Genomic DNA, 20,812 nt, shown 5'->3' on the forward strand with positions numbered 1-20,812 from the left:
TATACTCAAATAATTCTGTGTAAACCCCATGACTATCTGACATCAGGATTAAAGCAGTGGTAAGTCTTCAAGAACATATCATCTTAATGCCAATGTAACGGCTACTTGAGAGCTCCAATTTCACGTTTGCAACAAGACACACTGTGTGCCACTACTGACTGCTGATGGTAGTTGACTCTCAGGGACACTACGTTACAAGACGCACAGTGTGCCAGTTGACTCTCAGGGACACTACGTTACAAGACGCACTGTGTGAGAGTACTGACTGCTGATGGTAGTTGACTCTCAGGGACACTACGTTACAAGACGCACAGTGTGCCAGTTGACTCTCAGGGACACTAAGTTACAAGACACACTGTGTGAGAGTACTGACTGCTGATGGTAGTTGACTCTCAGGGACACTAAGTTACAAGACGCACTGTGTGCCAGTTGACTCTCAGGGACACTACGTTACAAGACACACAGTGTGCGAGTACTGACTGCTGATGGTAGTTGACTCTCAGGGACACTACGTTACAAGACGCACAGTGTGCCAGTTGACTCTCAGGGACACTACGTTACAAGACACACTGTGTGAGAGTACTGACTGCTGATGGTAGTTGACTCTCAGGGACACTACGTTACAAGACGCACTGTGTGCCAGTTGACTCTCAGGGACACTACGTTACAAGACACACAGTGTGCGAGTACTGACTGCTGATGGTAGTTGACTCTCAGAGACACTACGTTACAAGACGCACTGTGTGCCAGTTGACTCTCAGGGACACTACGTTACAAGACGCACTGTGTGAGAGTACTGACTGCTGATGGTAGTTGACTCTCAGAGACACTAAGTTACAAGACGCACAGTGTGCCAGTTGACTCTCAGGGACACTACGTTACAAGACGCACTGTGTGAGAGTACTGACTGCTGATGGTAGTTGACTCTCAGGGACACTAAGTTACAAGACGCACTGTGTGCGAGTACTGACTGCTGATGGTAGTTGACTCTCAGAGACACTAAGTTACAAGACGCACTGTGTGCCAGTTGACTCTCAGGGACACTACGTTACAAGACGCACTGTGTGCCAGTTGACTCTCAGGGACACTACGTTACAAGACACACTGTGTGAGAGTACTGACTGCTGATGGTAGTTGACTCTCAGAGACACTACGTTACAAGACGCACTGTGTGCCAGTTGACTCTCAGGGACACTACGTTACAAGACGCACTGTGTGAGAGTACTGACTGCTGATGGTAGTTGACTCTCAGAGACACTAAGTTACAAGACGCACTGTGTGCCAGTTGACTCTCAGGGACACTACGTTACAAGACGCACTGTGTGAGAGTACTGACTGCTGATGGTAGTTGACTCTCAGGGACACTAAGTTACAAGACGCACTGTGTGCGAGTACTGACTGCTGATGGTAGTTGACTCTCAGAGACACTAAGTTACAAGACGCACTGTGTGCCAGTTGACTCTCAGGGACACTACGTTACAAGACACACTGTGTGCGAGTACTGACTGCTGATGGTAGTTGACTCTCAGGGACACTAAGTTACAAGACGCACTGTGTGAGAGTACTGACTGCTGATGGTAGTTGACTCTCAGGGACACTACGTTACAAGACGCACTGTGTGAGAGTACTGACTGCTGATGGTAGTTGACTCTCAGAGACACTAAGTTACAAGACGCACTGTGTGCCAGTTGACTCTCAGAGACACTACGTTACAAGACGCACTGTGTGCGAGTACTGACTGCTGATGGTAGTTGACTCTCAGAGACACTAAGTTACAAGACGCACTGTGTGCCAGTTGACTCTCAGGGACACTACGTTACAAGACGCACTGTGTGAGAGTACTGACTGCTGATGGTAGTTGACTCTCAGGGACACTACGTTACAAGACGCACTGTGTGCGAGTACTGACTGCTGATGGTAGTTGACTCTCAGAGACACTAAGTTACAAGACGCACTGTGTGCCAGTTGACTCTCAGGGACACTACGTTACAAGACACACTGTGTGAGAGTACTGACTGCTGATGGTAGTTGACTCTCAGAGACACTACGTTACAAGACGCACTGTGTGCCAGTTGACTCTCAGGGACACTACGTTACAAGACACACTGTGTGAGAGTACTGACTGCTGATGGTAGTTGACTCTCAGAGACACTAAGTTACAAGACGCACTGTGTGCCAGTTGACTCTCAGGGACACTACGTTACAAGACACACTGTGTGAGAGTACTGACTGCTGATGGTATTTGACTCTCAGGGACACTAAGTTACAAGACGCACTGTGTGAGAGTACTGACTGCTGATGGTAGTTGACTCTCAGAGACACTACGTTACAAGACGCACTGTGTGCCAGTTGACTCTCAGGGACACTACGTTACAAGACACACTGTGTGAGAGTACTGACTGCTGATGGTATTTGACTCTCAGGGACACTAAGTTACAAGACGCACTGTGTGAGAGTACTGACTGCTGATGGTATTTGACTCTCAGGGACACTAAGTTACAAGACGCACTGTGTGAGAGTACTGACTGCTGATGGTAGTTGACTCTCAGAGACACTACGTTACAAGACGCACTGTGTGAGAGTACTGACTGCTGATGGTATTTGACTCTCAGAGACACTACGTTACAAGACGCACTGTGTGCCAGTTGACTCTCAGGGACACTACGTTACAAGACACACTGTGTGCGAGTACTGACTGCTGATGGTAGTTGACTCTCAGAGACACTACGTTACAAGTCGCACTGTGTGCCAGTTGACTCTCAGGGACACTACGTTACAAGACGCACTGTGTGCCAGTTGACTCTCAGAGACACTACGTTACAAGACGCACTGTGTGCGAGTACTGACTGCTGATGGTAGTTGACTCTCAGAGACACTACATTACAAGACGCACTGTGTGCCAGTTGACTCTCAGAGACACTACGTTACAAGACGCACTGTGTGCGAGTACTGACTGCTGATGGTAGTTGACTCTCAGAGACACTACATTACAAGACGCACTGTGTGCCAGTTGACTCTCAGGGACACTAAGTTACAAGACGCACTGTGTGCGAGTACTGACTGCTGATGGTATTTGACTCTCAGGGACACTACGTTACAAGACACACTGTGTGAGAGTACTGACTGCTGATGGTATTTGACTCTCAGAGACACTAAGTTACAAGACACACAGTGTGCGAGTACTGACTGCTGATGGTATTTGACTCTCAGAGACACTACATTACAAGACGCACTGTGTGCCAGTTGACTCTCAGGGACACTAAGTTACAAGACGCACTGTGTGCGAGTACTGACTGCTGATGGTATTTGACTCTCAGGGACACTAAGTTACAAGACGCACTGTGTGCCAGTTGACTCTCAGGGACACTAAGTTACAAGACACACTGTGTGAGAGTACTGACTGCTGATGGTATTTGACTCTCAGAGACACTAAGTTACAAGACACACAGTGTGCGAGTACTGACTGCTGATGGTATTTGACTCTCAGAGACACTAAGTTACAAGACACACAGTGTGCGAGTACTGACTGCTGATGGTATTTGACTCTCAGAGACACTACATTACAAGACGCACTGTGTGCCAGTTGACTCTCAGGGACACTAAGTTACAAGACACACTGTGTGCGAGTACTGACTGCTGATGGTAGTTGACTCTCAGGGACACTAAGTTACAAGACGCACTGTGTGCCAGTTGACTCTCAGGGACACTAAGTTACAAGACACACTGTGTGAGAGTACTGACTGCTGATGGTATTTGACTCTCAGGGACACTAAGTTACAAGACGCACTTAGTGCCAGTTGACTCTCAGAGACACTACGTTACAAGTCACACAGTGTGCGAGTACTGACTGCTGATGGTAGTTGACTCTCAGAGACACTACATTACAAGACGCACTGTGTGCCAGTTGACTCTCAGGGACACTAAGTTACAAGACGCACTGTGTGCGAGTACTGACTGCTGATGGTAGTTGACTCTCAGGGACACTAAGTTACAAGACACACTGTGTGCCAGTTGACTCTCAGGGACACTAAGTTACAAGACGCACTGTGTGAGAGTACTGACTGCTGATGGTAGTTGACTCTCAGAGACACTAAGTTACAAGACGCACTGTGTGAGAGTACTGACTGCTGATGGTATTTGACTCTCAGGGACACTAAGTTACAAGACGCACTGTGTGCCAGTTGACTCTCAGGGACACTACGTTACAAGTTACACTGTGTGAGAGTACTGACTGCTGATGGTAGTTGACTCTCAGGGACACTACGTTACAAGTCACACTGTGTGAGAGTACTGACTGCTGATGGTATTTGACTCTCAGAGACACTACGTTACAAGTCACACTGTGTGAGAGTACTGACTGCTGATGGTAGTTGACTCTCAGGGACACTACGTTACAAGACACACTGTGTGCGAGTACTGACTGCTGATGGTAGTTGACTCTCAGGGACACTAAGTTACAAGACACACTGTGTGCCAGTTGACTCTCAGGGACACTACGTTACAAGACACACTGTGTGAGAGTACTGACTGCTGATGGTAGTTGACTCTCAGAGACACTACGTTACAAGTCACACTGTGTGAGAGTACTGACTGCTGATGGTATTTGACTCTCAGGGACACTACATTACAAGACACACTGTGTGCGAGTACTGACTGCTGATGGTAGTTGACTCTCAGAGACACTACGTTACAAGACGCACTGTGTGCCAGTTGACTCTCAGGGACACTACGTTACAAGACACACTGTGTGCGAGTACTGACTGCTGATGGTAGTTGACTCTCAGAGACACTACATTACAAGACGCACTGTGTGCCAGTTGACTCTCAGGGACACTAAGTTACAAGACGCACTGTGTGCGAGTACTGACTGCTGATGGTATTTGACTCTCAGGGACACTAAGTTACAAGACGCACTGTGTGCCAGTTGACTCTCAGGGACACTAAGTTACAAGACACACTGTGTGAGAGTACTGACTGCTGATGGTATTTGACTCTCAGGGACACTAAGTTACAAGACGCACTGTGTGCCAGTTGACTCTCAGAGACACTACGTTACAAGTCACACTGTGTGAGAGTACTGACTGCTGATGGTAGTTGACTCTCAGAGACACTACATTACAAGACGCACTGTGTGCCAGTTGACTCTCAGGGACACTACGTTACAAGACACACTGTGTGAGAGTACTGACTGCTGATGGTATTTGACTCTCAGGGACACTAAGTTACAAGACACACAGTGTGCGAGTACTGACTGCTGATGGTATTTGACTCTCAGGGACACTACATTACAAGACACACTGTGTGAGAGTACTGACTGCTGATGGTATTTGACTCTCAGGGACACTAAGTTACAAGACGCACTGTGTGCCAGTTGACTCTCAGGGACACTAAGTTACAAGACACACAGTGTGCGAGTACTGACTGCTGATGGTATTTGACTCTCAGGGACACTAAGTTACAAGACGCACTGTGTGCCAGTTGACTCTCAGGGACACTAAGTTACAAGACACACAGTGTGCGAGTACTGACTGCTGATGGTATTTGACTCTCAGGGACACTACATTACAAGACGCACTGTGTGCCAGTTGACTCTCAGGGACACTAAGTTACAAGACACACAGTGTGCGAGTACTGACTGCTGATGGTATTTGACTCTCAGAGACACTACATTACAAGACGCACTGTGTGCCAGTTGACTCTCAGGGACACTACGTTACAAGACACACTGTGTGCGAGTACTGACTGCTGATGGTAGTTGACTCTCAGGGACACTAAGTTACAAGACGCACTGTGTGCCAGTTGACTCTCAGGGACACTAAGTTACAAGACACACAGTGTGCGAGTACTGACTGCTGATGGTATTTGACTCTCAGGGACACTAAGTTACAAGACACACTGTGTGCCAGTTGACTCTCAGGGACACTAAGTTACAAGACACACTGTGTGAGAGTACTGACTGCTGATGGTATTTGACTCTCAGGGACACTAAGTTACAAGACGCACTGTGTGCCAGTTGACTCTCAGGGACACTAAGTTACAAGACACACAGTGTGCGAGTACTGACTGCTGATGGTATTTGACTCTCAGGGACACTAAGTTACAAGACACACTGTGTGCCAGTTGACTCTCAGGGACACTAAGTTACAAGACACACTGTGTGAGAGTACTGACTGCTGATGGTAGTTGACTCTCAGAGACACTACGTTACAAGTCGCACTGTGTGCCAGTTGACTCTCAGGGACACTACGTTACAAGACACACTGTGTGAGAGTACTGACTGCTGATGGTATTTGACTCTCAGGGACACTACGTTACAAGACACACTGTGTGCGAGTACTGACTGCTGATGGTAGTTGACTCTCAGAGACACTAAGTTACAAGACGCACTGTGTGCCAGTTGACTCTCAGGGACACTACGTTACAAGACACACTGTGTGAGAGTACTGACTGCTGATGGTAGTTGACTCTCAGAGACACTACGTTACAAGACACACTGTGTGCCAGTTGACTCTCAGGGACACTACGTTACAAGACACACTGTGTGAGAGTACTGACTGCTGATGGTATTTGACTCTCAGAGACACTAAGTTACAAGACGCACTGTGTGCCAGTTGACTCTCAGGGACACTAAGTTACAAGTTACACTGTGTGAGAGTACTGACTGCTGATGGTAGTTGACTCTCAGAGACACTAAGTTACAAGACGCACTGTGTGCCAGTTGACTCTCAGGGACACTAAGTTACAAGTTACACAGTGTGAGAGTACTGACTGCTGATGGTAGTTGACTCTCAGGGACACTAAGTTACAAGACGCACTGTGTGCCAGTTGACTCTCAGGGACACTAAGTTACAAGTTACACTGTGTGAGAGTACTGACTGCTGATGGTATTTGACTCTCAGAGACACTAAGTTACAAGACGCACTGTGTGCCAGTTGACTCTCAGGGACACTAAGTTACAAGTTACACAGTGTGAGAGTACTGACTGCTGATGGTAGTTGACTCTCAGGGACACTAAGTTACAAGACGCACTGTGTGCCAGTTGACTCTCAGGGACACTAAGTTACAAGTTACACTGTGTGAGAGTACTGACTGCTGATGGTAGTTGACTCTCAGGGACACTAAGTTACAAGACGCACTGTGTGCCAGTTGACTCTCAGGGACACTACGTTACAAGACACACTGTGTGAGAGTACTGACTGCTGATGGTAGTTGACTCTCAGAGACACTACGTTACAAGTCACACAGTGTGCCAGTTGACTCTCAGAGACACTACGTTACAAGACACACTGTGTGCCAGTTGACTCTCAGAGACACTACGTTACAAGACACACTGTGTGCCAGTTGACTCTCAGAGACACTACGTTACAAGACACACTGTGTGCGAGTACTGACTGCTGATGGTAGTTGACTCTCAGAGACACTAAGTTACAAGACGCACTGTGTGCCAGTTGACTCTCAGGGACACTAAGTTACAAGTTACACAGTGTGAGAGTACTGACTGCTGATGGTAGTTGACTCTCAGAGACACTAAGTTACAAGACGCACTGTGTGCCAGTTGACTCTCAGGGACACTAAGTTACAAGACACACTGTGTGAGAGTACTGACTGCTGATGGTAGTTGACTCTCAGAGACACTAAGTTACAAGACGCACTGTGTGCCAGTTGACTCTCAGGGACACTACGTTACAAGACACACTGTGTGAGAGTACTGACTGCTGATGGTAGTTGACTCTCAGGGACACTACATTACAAGACGCACTGTGTGCCAGTTGACTCTCAGAGACACTACGTTACAAGACACACTGTGTGCGAGTACTGACTGCTGATGGTAGTTGACTCTCAGAGACACTACATTACAAGACGCACTGTGTGCCAGTTGACTCTCAGGGACACTACGTTACAAGACACACTGTGTGCGAGTACTGACTGCTGATGGTATTTGACTCTCAGGGACACTAAGTTACAAGACACACTGTGTGAGAGTACTGACTGCTGATGGTATTTGACTCTCAGGGACACTACGTTACAAGACACACTGTGTGAGAGTACTGACTGCTGATGGTATTTGACTCTCAGGGACACTACGTTACAAGACACACAGTGTGCGAGTACTGACTGCTGATGGTATTTGACTCTCAGGGACACTAAGTTACAAGACACACAGTGTGCGAGTACTGACTGCTGATGGTATTTGACTCTCAGGGACACTAAGTTACAAGACACACTGTGTGAGAGTACTGACTGCTGATGGTATTTGACTCTCAGGGACACTACGTTACAAGACGCACTGTGTGCGAGTACTGACTGCTGATGGTATTTGACTCTCAGAGACACTACGTTACAAGACACACAGTGTGCGAGTACTGACTGCTGATGGTATTTGACTCTCAGGGACACTAAGTTACAAGACACACTGTGTGCCAGTTGACTCTCAGGGACACTACGTTACAAGACACACTGTGTGCGAGTACTGACTGCTGATGGTAGTTGACTCTCAGAGACACTACGTTACAAGTCACACTGTGTGCGAGTACTGACTGCTGATGGTATTTGACTCTCAGGGACACTACGTTACAAGACGCACTGTGTGCGAGTACTGACTGCTGATGGTATTTGACTCTCAGGGACACTACGTTACAAGACGCACTGTGTGCGAGTACTGACTGCTGATGGTATTTGACTCTCAGGGACACTAAGTTACAAGACACACTGTGTGAGAGTACTGACTGCTGATGGTATTTGACTCTCAGGGACACTACATTACAAGACACACAGTGTGCGAGTACTGACTGCTGATGGTATTTGACTCTCAGGGACACTACGTTACAAGACGCACTGTGTGAGAGTACTGACTGCTGATGGTATTTGACTCTCAGAGACACTACGTTACAAGTCGCACGGTGTGCGAGTACTGACTGCTGATGGCAGGTGACTCTCAGGGATACTAAGTTAGTGGAAAGGGGGAAAAATGTCTTTGCTGTTTGCATCACAACAGATGGTGATCTGATTTTGACAAGATATTTAGTTTTTACTGTGTTTTCTTCCAGTTTGCTATAGCAGATACTTCATGTTACCTTCATGACTTTTGTGATAACTTTTGGCAGCTGGGCCTCTCAAAATGTTTACTATTTGCTTTCATATATTATATCTAGGGTTGGTTTACGTATTACTGTATTTCTGTGAAGCCTTTGAATACTGCACCAATGCTCTGCAGTCAGCAGCATCACATCTGTCTTTAGAATTGTTACCATTTTCATCTTTTTCCGACAGAAACATTTATAATAAACTGTTATGTGCTTACTTAACTGTGATAAGTTTGATATGTTTGTGTTTTCGACTACAAGTGAAATTTGTCTGCTGTTTTAACATAATATAACATAACCATATATACAAAACAAAACACTCCTTAATGCGGTCAAATATGGTACATTTAAGACAGTATGTCTTGTAGAATATCATCACACCATGTGTAGATTTCATACACCTGTTAATGGTTGACACCAAACTGATTATTTCTTACAAATAGTAGATAACGTGATCCTCAAACTGACTGCAGTAGTGTACACAATAACTACTGATAGTACACAACTGGGATATAATGGCACTATCAACCCTGAGACCATGCCCCACTTCTCATCTCTTAAGAACAATGAATGCAGATCTTCTGAGGGAAGATTTCATGACCAAATGTATGTCACAATTCCATAAAATGTTAAATCAACTTTCTATTTAGCTTTCTTTTGCTTGTGGATACAAGTTTTCAACAAAAAATATCTCAAATCAATTCCACATCATTTACTGAAAGGTACTTGATGAGAATTCATTCACAAAGTTAATTATGAGAACTATATGAAAATATCTTAAACATGCAACTCATTGCTTTGAAATTATATTACACGCACTGGATGATCAATACAAGTCACAGGAATAATGAAAACCTCAAATCTCAGTGTAAGCAAATTAAAAACTTTGGCTCACCTTCGTTCATTATCATCCAAATGACAGAACAGGACGTTTTTTGAGATGGCTTTTGACAGAGCCGCCATTGTTTTGTAGTCTTTGGGTACAACCTGAAAGAAAGAGATAGACAATCTAAAGAAAAGACAAACACAAAGTTTCAAAAACCACAGGAATCGTCTTCAGCTGGCACCACCGCACAGAACCCCCATGTAACTTGCCAAAACTCTATACCAACTTCAGTTGCACCATGATGTAACTTTCCTTGAAGATTTCAAAAATAACTGCAAACAAGTTTGAAGCAATATTATGTACACTATTTAAATTTCCTTGAAAACAAAATAAGACATCTCTGAAAACAATTTTCACAAACTGGAATCTACACATATGCTAAAATAAGAGCAACAAACCTCTCTCTCCATAGCAATACTGGAAGCTGGCACAAATTATGTCTTGATGACAGGAAAATGCCCGAGGATCTGTAGGCGCTATCAGAGAGTTACAGCTTGTTAGAGACCAAGTGGGGTATAAATGCCTTATATACCCCCATACCTCATGAATATATAGAGGCACCATCTTGGACATGAGGCAGTGTTGCTGGGCAGAGAATGAAAGCGAGGTAGAGATTTTCTCAGATGGTTGACAGTTCATATTGGACAAACAAAAATCAATGCGGTAAGGAAACCGCTGGTGACAGGGACATCATCAACAGAAGGACACATTAACAAACTAAAGCAGGACAGTCCAGACAGGTGATCTGTAATGAATCACTACCTATGATCAGCTAGTCAACAGCTTAATTATCATTAAATCCAACATGTTCAATAAGCTTCACATCCAATGAGCAAAGAATATTGGACATTGCACAAATTTTAAAGGAATTATGGTTGTCTAATACTTAATTTCAGTTATTAATTGGGCAATTCAAATTATTATTATTCCCAATCAACCTCATAATATAAGAAATTTAACTGCTAACACAGAGTACCCTGTTAAATGAACTGTCTTAATTCAATCGCTATAAAATGTTTTTTTAAATGTTGATATATGTAATTTATATCAGTAAAGAACATATCTGCATTAACCCCACAGTCATGGAATACCAATTCATTAAGAAATAAGCATTCAGCTACTTGTTATTCTTAATCTGTTCACTGAAAAACATTTTCTGTAGAGTTCGAAAAAGATGTTATCTTAATGAATAGACACAAGGCTCTGTCAACAGAATATATTTTCAGTGGATCCTGGATCACTGGTCACAATGGTGTTGCTCCATCATTTTGTATGCACATTTTACAAATTTGGTATATCAAGGATTTAATCTTTAATTATAAGACTTTTATTTCATAAAAGAACATTATGAGTGAGTGAGTGAGTGAGTTTAGTTTTACGTCGCACTCAGCAATATTCCAGCTATATGGCGACGGCCTGTAAATAATTCAGTCTGGACCAGACAATCCAGTGATCAACAACATGAGCATCGATCTGCGCAATTGGGAACCGATGACATGTGTCAACCAAGTCAGCTAGTCTGACCACCCGATCCCGTTAGTCGCCTCTTACGACAAGCATAGTCACCTTTTATGGCAAGCATGGGTTGCTGAAGGCCTATTCTACCCCGGGACCTTCACAGGTCAAAAAACATTATGACTGACTGCAGATAGTTTATGAATTTGTTGTCATGTTATCATCAAAAGATTTAATGAATACATAAATATGTTAAGTGCTATACTGCTAAGTTCTATTTTCCAAAAATTAATAATTTATATTAACATACTGATTACGGATACTTACAAAGTAATGGCATTATTTAGATTACAGTTCATCATGTGAACATCACTACTTAGAAATTACAATAATGAGTATTCCGAATACGCTATATCCATCCTCAAGGTACCTGCTCTAAGCACATATCACTGATCTCACCTATTACAAAATGTCTCTTTAAGTCATTTTTAGAGTGAGTTTCTCAAAGGAAGTGCGACATTCTGCCAACAGAAGAATTACTGACGGACACATTGGTTGTTGATAGCATGAGTAAAATTGTACACTGATGGGACATGGGGCACATGCTGTTGAGCACTGGACTGTCTGGTCCAGACTCAATTATTTGCACAGAGTTGGCACATAGCTGGAATTTTGTTGAGTCCAGCATAAATCTAAACTCACTAACTCACTAACAGCAATGGGGTTCTCTTCACCCCTAGAACCCCCTCAAGGTGTGTTTTGAGGACGATTACCAAATTTCATAAGAAATGGACATCCGCTTCCCAATATCTGGCACTCATGAAACTGCATAGGATGGTGCATGGAGGAATGTTGTCTGAGAGTTTGATTACATGAGTTCTTTAAATACCATTACGCGCATTGTAACACTTAAAGGGCATCTAAGAGAGGACTGCATAGACTGACAGTCTACAAAGAGAAGACTTATATTTCAGCTTCCAGTCCAAAGCCAGGTGAAGCAAAGTTCTGTCAGGCATTATAAGCTCAGCTTATCACACAGCAGATAAGAACAATCTTCTGAAAACATTATTGAGAGTAAGTATTAACATGTTTCACTGACAGAACAAGAAAGGATTCTTGCACCTCTCACATTCAATTTCATTTACAGCATTTCCACTGTAAATATAAAAAAACAACAATCCATAATAGCATAAGTCTTTGAACATCTGGGTTATAGGAAGTCTAACAATGCAGTTATCGTGATATTTGTCATATCTCCTGCTTAAACTTACTTCTTGTGAATTTCCACATTACAATCTGAGAGAGAGGATAGAAGCTCCAGTAAAATGACTGCAAGGTCACAAGTTTCTGTTCCAGTCCTCCTAAACCCATTGAGTACAGATTGAGAACATTAATACCTTCATCTTTACAACCAATCAAACATTAGACAATATTAATACACAACTATACTAATTCAGTAAAGATGTAAGTGTTACTTTCATGGGTTAACAGGGCTGTATATAATATATTGAAAATATCTGGTTGCTCAAACTCTGAAATCATCAAACCAGAAGTACAGAGTTCTTATCCAGAAGGGGATTAGGTTTACAAAGTAGTACAATACACATTTAGTGGAGTGGGATCTAGGACTCTGAACAGCACCTGGTGAAGGTGTTAAAGAGGAACATGTACATCAGCCTTGTACAAACTTGCTAAACGTCTGGAAATAACACTTCTCCTATTTTCAATTATCTTACCTTGCACATGGATGTCGCTTTCTGATTGGTAAAGCGCTATTCTACTATTTTTGATGTACCCCACTTACAGGCAATGTATTATTTTCAATGTACACCACTGGGAATTCCGAACTCTTCTGGTGCACGGAAATTATTGATGTTTTGCGGTTGAAAATCGATGGAAGGGAGATAACTCTAAATGTGTTTACCTTGTGTTGTCTGCAAAATGGCAATTCGCCTCGCATTCAACAGAAGTGCTTCAGACAGTTCAAAATTAAAATTATAGGTGTTTGGTAAGATAAATACGTTGTTCACTGGTCCCTCAGGGGCCATGGGCTCATGTAACCTCGAGGGTACATGAGCCCATGGCCCCCTTGTGATCAGTGAACAACTTATAATGTACCAGTTTAACATCAACAGCCCTTAGCCTCCTTATAATAGACACAAAACATCTCTGTCCTTAAGCATTGCCAATAAGAACTGTAACTTTATACTCAAACAGGATCATGTGTACCAGCTGGCTAGTAGCTAAAGCTGCTTACTTAAGTCACTCAAAAACATTTCTAAAATCTTGTACAAAAAAATATTAAGACTTGGTTGCACTGTTCATACTTGTGACTTGAAAAAGAAAGAAAACTTGATAATTCTTCAATGGTAACTCAAACTTTGTTGTCACACAGTTTCCTTGTCTGGACATGGTCATAGCGCCGATATGTCATGCAGTACTATGATAGCATGTGAGGGTAGCCATACCTAAAGCATGTTGTACTGATTACCAGTAATGTCAACATTACACAGGACTTATGGGAATACGTCCTGGTAGACCTTGCAGTTGTACAACATTGATGCTCCACTGCGGTGGCCCAACACACAATAGGCTGACACGGGCTGAATTTCAGTAACCTATGAGAAAATGGGTATTGTGGGAAGTAGGTTGTGTTTGACAGTGCTGTCTACAGCATTCAGTGACATCACCACAAGGTTAATTCTGAGGCAGGGTAAAGGTGGGTTGCACTATGCATTCATGATAACTGCTGCTACGCAGTGTCACATGTGCATGCAACTGTGTGCTCGTGTCTGTTGGACCCATGAAGATTTGGGGCAGAATCAAGTATAGGCCGACACTGGTTGTACGGTGCCAGATCACTGTGATACTATGACACAGTTTAAAATGGCAGCCCATAGCTGCGGTGAAGCTGATCAGTCCTTTGTTAACTCCCACAATGCATTGCACCAGGCTTCACAACAACAGGAACAATGTCAACAACAACCATCTTGGGATTTGAGTTACAGTGTTCGGTGCACTTCACATCAGTGTCAGTCTTTTATGTCATGAGATAATGCAGATCTCAGATGTACAAAGGCAAGAGAGGATGATTTTATGTTGCTTCAGTCAGTATTATAGCATCTTGATGTTGCTAAGATTAGCTTGAGTGAGGGAGTGATTTTTACAATATTCCAGCAATATCACAATGGGCTTCACTCATTGTACACATGTGGGATTCAAACCTGGGTCTTCGGTTTGACGAACGAATACTTTAACAAGTAGTCTAACCCCTACCATTCCCCACTATGAACAAAATAAAAGAAGCTGTTATCCATAAATTTATCACTATTACCTTATACTTTGAAGCATATTTCAGTACAGTGATACAATTAGTTAAGTCTTCAGCTTGACAAGCAAACGCTGTGACCACTAGGCTACTCCCCTAGATTAGCATGATGATGAGGACCCATTAGAAAAGATATTTGATATACAACTCTGCCAAACTGTCCAGTGTACGAGACTAGTTACCTCACTTGTCACACGTACCGTAGTGACAACTGTAAATGTTTTTTCACCACAGGATGTTACTGTTGGAGTTTTGCTAGCATTCTACTCAGAGGAAGTAAGTAGCATGACATATCAGCTATAGTGATACATCAGGGGGACCTTAACTTATTTTGAATGGTATATGTAACTCATCTGGCTACATACAAATTTCTTAGATGAAAACCAGTTTACCATCTTTACTTTTCTTTACATGACATGTGTTACGTGGGTCCATTGTTAAAAAAGTTTTCCCACTATAGTGGTGAGTTGGGTGGGGGTCTAAACAATGCTATTAAGTCTTTAAATAAACTTAAGACCCTTAAAGGGTTCTTTTATTCTATTTTAGAAATCCATTACTAGGCACAAAAACACTAGAACCATTCAAATTTATATAAACCCTGCATATCCAAACTCATCTTCCACAAATTTCTGTATCTCAACAAATCAAGTAGTGAGGTTCTGGTTTTGAAAATTTGTTCCAAGAGTACATACCTGTAGTATTTGAATCTACAGAAACCCCAAATCTTGCAGGTTTAAAAAAGAAGGGTAATGATTAAGACACTTGAACTTTCATCTTGATCTTGAAAACTGAGGCAAGAGAGTTAGTAGAATTTCAGACTTTTGGTGAGTGTTGTCATATGTTGTCGCTATTCTTGCGAAGCACTGTTTTAACTGTATCCCTTGAAGTTCAACTATCACAGGCTCACCTTTTTGACATACTGAGCAGCGTCTTCTTCTTTGTAGACCTCAGCGCTGACGGCGCCACGCCTTGCCCGCTTCGTCATGGCGGGATGTGGGGGTGTGCTTGACATATCATCATCTTTCTCATCACTCGGGGGCGTGGCCGACTTCTGCTTCTCCTTCACCTGTTCCTGGAACATGATGGCAACATTTAGATATACATGTTCAGAACATGTTCACATGTTGAACTAAAACAACAGTTATAACTAATCCTTGTGAAGGGATGAGCAAGTGAGCAATATCACAGAAGGAACAGAGTGGGTGTATTGAACAGAAAAATACTGTGTAGGGAGGAGACAAGGTCCAGTGCAAGCTATCCAGTGTGTTAGGATCAGTATTCATCTTCTCATACTGATGATATTCTCAACATGTCCCAGCTAAAGCTGTGCAATGTGGTCACAATTCAACGTAATGTCTCTGCATCATTGTTAAGGACCAAGGGTTTAGATGCAAAGGGGTTTAGATGAGGAAAAACAAAGGAAAATTTTCTATTATGCAGTCACACAAGATAGAGCATTTTGATGTCAACTAGTGATTACCAAGAACTGCAACATGAACTTGACCAGGAGTTACAGAATATGTCAGCCCATCCATTAATCGTCTTTCAGTGTTGAGATTTAGACTGATGAATACTCCCTAACAAATGGCTGAGGCCACTACAGAGCGACAGGAAATCTTCAATACTGCATAAATTCAGCACAGTTGAATATAAAAATACTTGCAGCCATCATATCCCCACAAAAATTATCCTCTTTGTCACGGAAGACACAGAAGATATTCTATTCCCATGTGACATACATATTCACAACAATCACATTCCTTTGCATAACTAACCCATCTCACCAACCCTTCAGTGGACAGCATGTTTATCTACGAAGTACAATGCCCAGCCAGCCCTGCAGGCCCTTCAGCTCCAGGTTCATTTTCCTTAGTCGACACCCATCTTACCATGTGAGTCTGTTCCTCATGCTTGTACCTGACAGGTAGGTCAGCAGCCGCTGATTACACGGTGATGGATGTGTGTGAGGATGGATACCTGACTAATGCTGATTACATTACAATGACAGGTGACCCCGTTCTGACCGGTGATCAACGGCTGATATGTCAGCCTACCTGATAGGTACATCTGTGTAACAGGTAGCCCTGGACAGTGGGCATTGTCTACTTCCTGAGGGATTGTGTACCACCTGGGGTATTGTCATCTGATGGGGAGGACGGACACAACTACTGCTGGGTCTCCTTTACTCTGACTGGTCAGGTCAGACATCAAGGTTCATATCACTAAGTTCAGTTAAGCTTATCTATTTATCAAATCCAGTTTGATAGCATTGGTAAACATTCAAGTTTTACTGAACTTTGAATTAAGGCCCTATACTTGTATCAGCATTGGGAACAAAAGTCAACTGCATGCTAAAATGCCCCTTGCATCAGCCTTCAATAAGGAACTAATATCTATTCTACTGTCAGTACTTGATCTACATCCATACAAATGGAATAAGGAATAACAATTCTTCTATGAATGTTTATTACTCAAATGTAACTAATTTCTGTGTTTTTTTCGCCCATGCCAAGGGTGTTACAGCATATGAACTGTCTATTCTCCCTAAAGGGAGAGAGAAAGGATCTTCCATGGAGGAACTTGTGACAGAATAGTACGCCCTTCTTGTTAATGACCCTAAGTTCATTCCTGCTTCAACGACCCCCAACCAGCAACGATCAATGTTGACAATCTGGTGACTGGGCAGGAACAGTCAGCCTATTTCATTTTGTTTTTAATTTATATAAACTAATACATATTGCATTATTATTTTCAGGATTGTGCTTTGACCAATCGCTTATGTCATACTGGTATATATAATCAAAGCAAACCACGTTCACACGATTCAAGGGAAGTAACTCCGACAACCTTAAAGCACTCGACAACACTGCAGCTTCAGGCAAATCAATCCATCACAAGCTGTCCAAACAGACAAAATTGACCTTGGTGTGGCATCAATAAGCTGGATTCGTTGTGAAGTGAACAGTATGAGCTACTATAGCATGTAACATGTGCTCCGTGACCGACTCTTCCTGCAGTGTGTAGCTAATGTTAACAACACTGATTCCTAAATGCATTAAACTCGCAGCTAGAGTAGTTATTTATGCAAGGCAATCAGATTTCCAGTCTTCATTCTGAATGCTGATTACGGCATTTCCAACAAGCTTCATTCAAGAAGTTACAAAATCACCCTTTCTTGTGACAAGATCAAACAATGTATTTACATGTACAGTTTCTGATTATTCAGATTGTACACAAATAACGTTGCTATTTCACAGAGAGCACTAATGGCATGTTTGAAGTGTCATACAAAGAACTATTAACACTTCAGTTTAACTCAGGACGCTACAGGAGGCTGGAGATGATCACTGGACTGCTGAGCAGCGTCTCCATTCCACATTGATAGTTTATCCCAGTACTTGAACTGATTTCCATCTTGAAATGCCACAGAAAGAGGCAGCATGTAATACAAGACTATCAAAAGTCTGGAGACATGTTTGTCATGTAAGTGTTTCCATGTCCACTTCGCCCATCATGAAGGAGACACTACACATCACAGAACTACCAACAGTCGTTGGGTTTCCAAGATCACATCTAACCCCTCAAAAACATCTGTAAAAGCATTTATGATACATAACAAATAGCTGCTTCACATATTTCAAGTATCTAAACAGTTCAGCTGAATCCATGATGCTGACCACATTGCCAGTGTGATTGCAGGATAAAAGGTTTATTTAAATGTTCGGGACACAAGGGTAGAAAACATCAAATATAAAGTTTTAGAATCCTGCTGGAAGGTTCATCATGTTATGAACTAAATGTGTATTTCTGGTACAGAGATGGTTATCCTATTGTTTAACAGGAAGCCTGCACTTCCAGATATTTTAATAGTGTTCCTTCTCGGAAAGCAACAGAGTGAACCACTGTGATCCACTCAGATGCATGCCACTAAATGAAATAAGAAAGACCCGATTCTTCAATTTTACTTCATTCAAACAAGCACAAATATGACCTTCAATTTCTTTGTGTAGAATACATTCCCCTATTAATCTCACCTTTAACAACACATTATGTATAACATATGCATGCAACAGGTTGAATCTGACTAACAAACATTACAGGACGACAACAGCTGCCATGGTGAAATAAGTGATTCACCCATGCAAAACCACCATTTCCAGTCATACTGGCCAGAATGTACATGTTATATTATCTATTGATACAATCAAACATACGCATGGCAGGATGAAATACCAACAGACTGTTGCTGCCAATACATACCATATCAGTTTGTGGATGGTTGTTAATACAAAATGACAATATTTCTAAGCAAACTCTTGTGTATCTTCATGGTGTAGAATTTATGAGCTTCAAGTAACTAACAGGCCACAAAACATCATCACTAACATGACCAAAACTGTTTAAAAAAGGACTCATTCTACAACAAAAACAACAAAAACCATGTTGAAATAAAATCACTGAACTTTAAACTGGTATCAAGACATCGCTGAAAAGATGAGCAAACTCCGGGTAGCCCTAGGGGTATCTATTGGTGCATGTCTTAACCTAGCTGCAACTATGAGGTAGTACCTTCATTGTGAACTGGAAAGGGTAATCCCCTTACACCCATCAGCTCACTCTTGCTGCTGCTTCAATGAAGCCTTCCTTGGACTCACAACAGGGAAGTTTACAACCAAGACTGGGTGCCAGTCTCCACTAAACTGAGGCCTCACTCACAATAACATTGTTACAATACATAAACACAACCTCCAATAAACCACCATCACTTCAGTAATATACTGGAATATACTCATAAGTTGTATATACCACGTAGTTTGTATTTTAAACATTGAAAAAAGAAATTTGTAAAAGCTGCTAAGTGACTATGGCCAGGCTATGCAGCAACCTGAACTCTGCTACCATTCCAGTGTTCACCCCAGTGATGTACAAAACATGCCAACACAGCCATCGTGTGTTAAAAAGCTGTTTGTTTCTTCACCAACTACCTACATACACCTCTCCCTTTCAGTGGTTAATCCTGAATGGTTTCAGGTAACCCAACAAGTACTTCATTGTCTCAGCTTCTGTTGCGTGTTCTATATTTAATAAACCTGTCAAAAGACGGAGCCCAAACCCCCATTCCCATCTGTAAGATGAAATGTTTTGTAAAATGAAAAGTAGACACACTTAGCAGAGTGACATCTGTGTAGTAATTGCAGCAGTTTCCCTTTAACCAAGTATTAGATTCCAGTTATTAATTTATCACTTACTCAAGCTACCTTCACACTGTCAGTCAAGTCTTATTGCTTAGAGCACACACAGATTGGAAAAACTGGATGTTTTAGAATATCTACACATTTAACATTTCATCGTTTTGGGAATTCTGCTCCTGGCAATTCAACACCATTAACATCAAGTAGTCATATTAACATATTTAGGAAAGTATCACTGTAAACATATGAGAAATAGTGAAATCCTCCTAACAAAATGGGTCATTCTAAGGTATATCATTTCCAAGTCAGTCCATTATCGCACTTCGTCACATGTCTGGCTGAACAGGACTGGCATTTGCTGATGAGTGAGGATAGCTGTCCAAGCACAGGTGCTTCACTATCCGGACACAAACATCAATATACATACAGATGCCTTAACACGAGATGAGCTCCTCACCAATAATACATGGATATGGCAGATGCTTTATCATCACAAGGTTGTGATCTTTCAAAGATTAATTTTGTCCTTCAATTCATTGAAGCAGTATGTCAGTGTTATTGTTTCAACTAAGTTACAAAGAATTGATATGTGGGTAATATCTGCTGATACAGCATTGTTGTAATGCATATTCAGCTGAATCAGCACTTTTGAGCTGGAAATCTTGCTGAATCAGTAGTGTTTCATTCACCTATAATATTGCATATAGGTAGACTGAACTATGTAAAACACAGGATAACTTTCTTCAGTGTCACAAAAACTAGAACAAAATCAGTCTGTTTACTGGTAATTATTGAGAAAAATAGGCATTTTGACCAAGTTATTATCACTTGACATCTGTTGATTAGTTTGTCCTTTGAAGATGTCATA

At 42.2% G+C, this 20,812-nt stretch overlaps 2 protein-coding genes across 3 annotated transcripts in view; one reads left to right on the plus strand and one right to left on the minus strand.

The window, feature by feature from the left end:
• The window catches only part of LOC137283473 (cAMP-dependent protein kinase regulatory subunit), a 162,281-nt gene that overhangs the window by 33,159 nt on the left and 108,310 nt on the right, over positions 1-20,812 (minus strand). For both annotated transcript variants that reach the window (XM_067814989.1, XM_067814988.1), the window contains exons 2-3: positions 15,660-15,824; positions 9,979-10,070 (exon numbers count right to left, since the gene is read on the minus strand). In XM_067814989.1, coding sequence (XP_067671090.1) covers positions 9,979-10,070; positions 15,660-15,824 — 257 coding nt within the window. The remainder of the gene's footprint in view (positions 1-9,978; positions 10,071-15,659; positions 15,825-20,812) is intronic.
• LOC137283469 (leukocyte receptor cluster member 8 homolog) overlaps positions 14,769-20,812 on the plus strand; it is a 135,492-nt gene continuing 129,448 nt past the window's right edge. Inside the window, exon 1 of the mRNA XM_067814983.1 lies at positions 14,769-14,786. The gene's annotated coding sequence lies outside the window, so the exon portion shown is untranslated. The remainder of the gene's footprint in view (positions 14,787-20,812) is intronic.

Source organism: Haliotis asinina, chromosome 5 (assembly GCF_037392515.1).
Source record: "Haliotis asinina isolate JCU_RB_2024 chromosome 5, JCU_Hal_asi_v2, whole genome shotgun sequence".
Taxonomy (NCBI): domain Eukaryota; kingdom Metazoa; phylum Mollusca; class Gastropoda; order Lepetellida; family Haliotidae; genus Haliotis; species Haliotis asinina.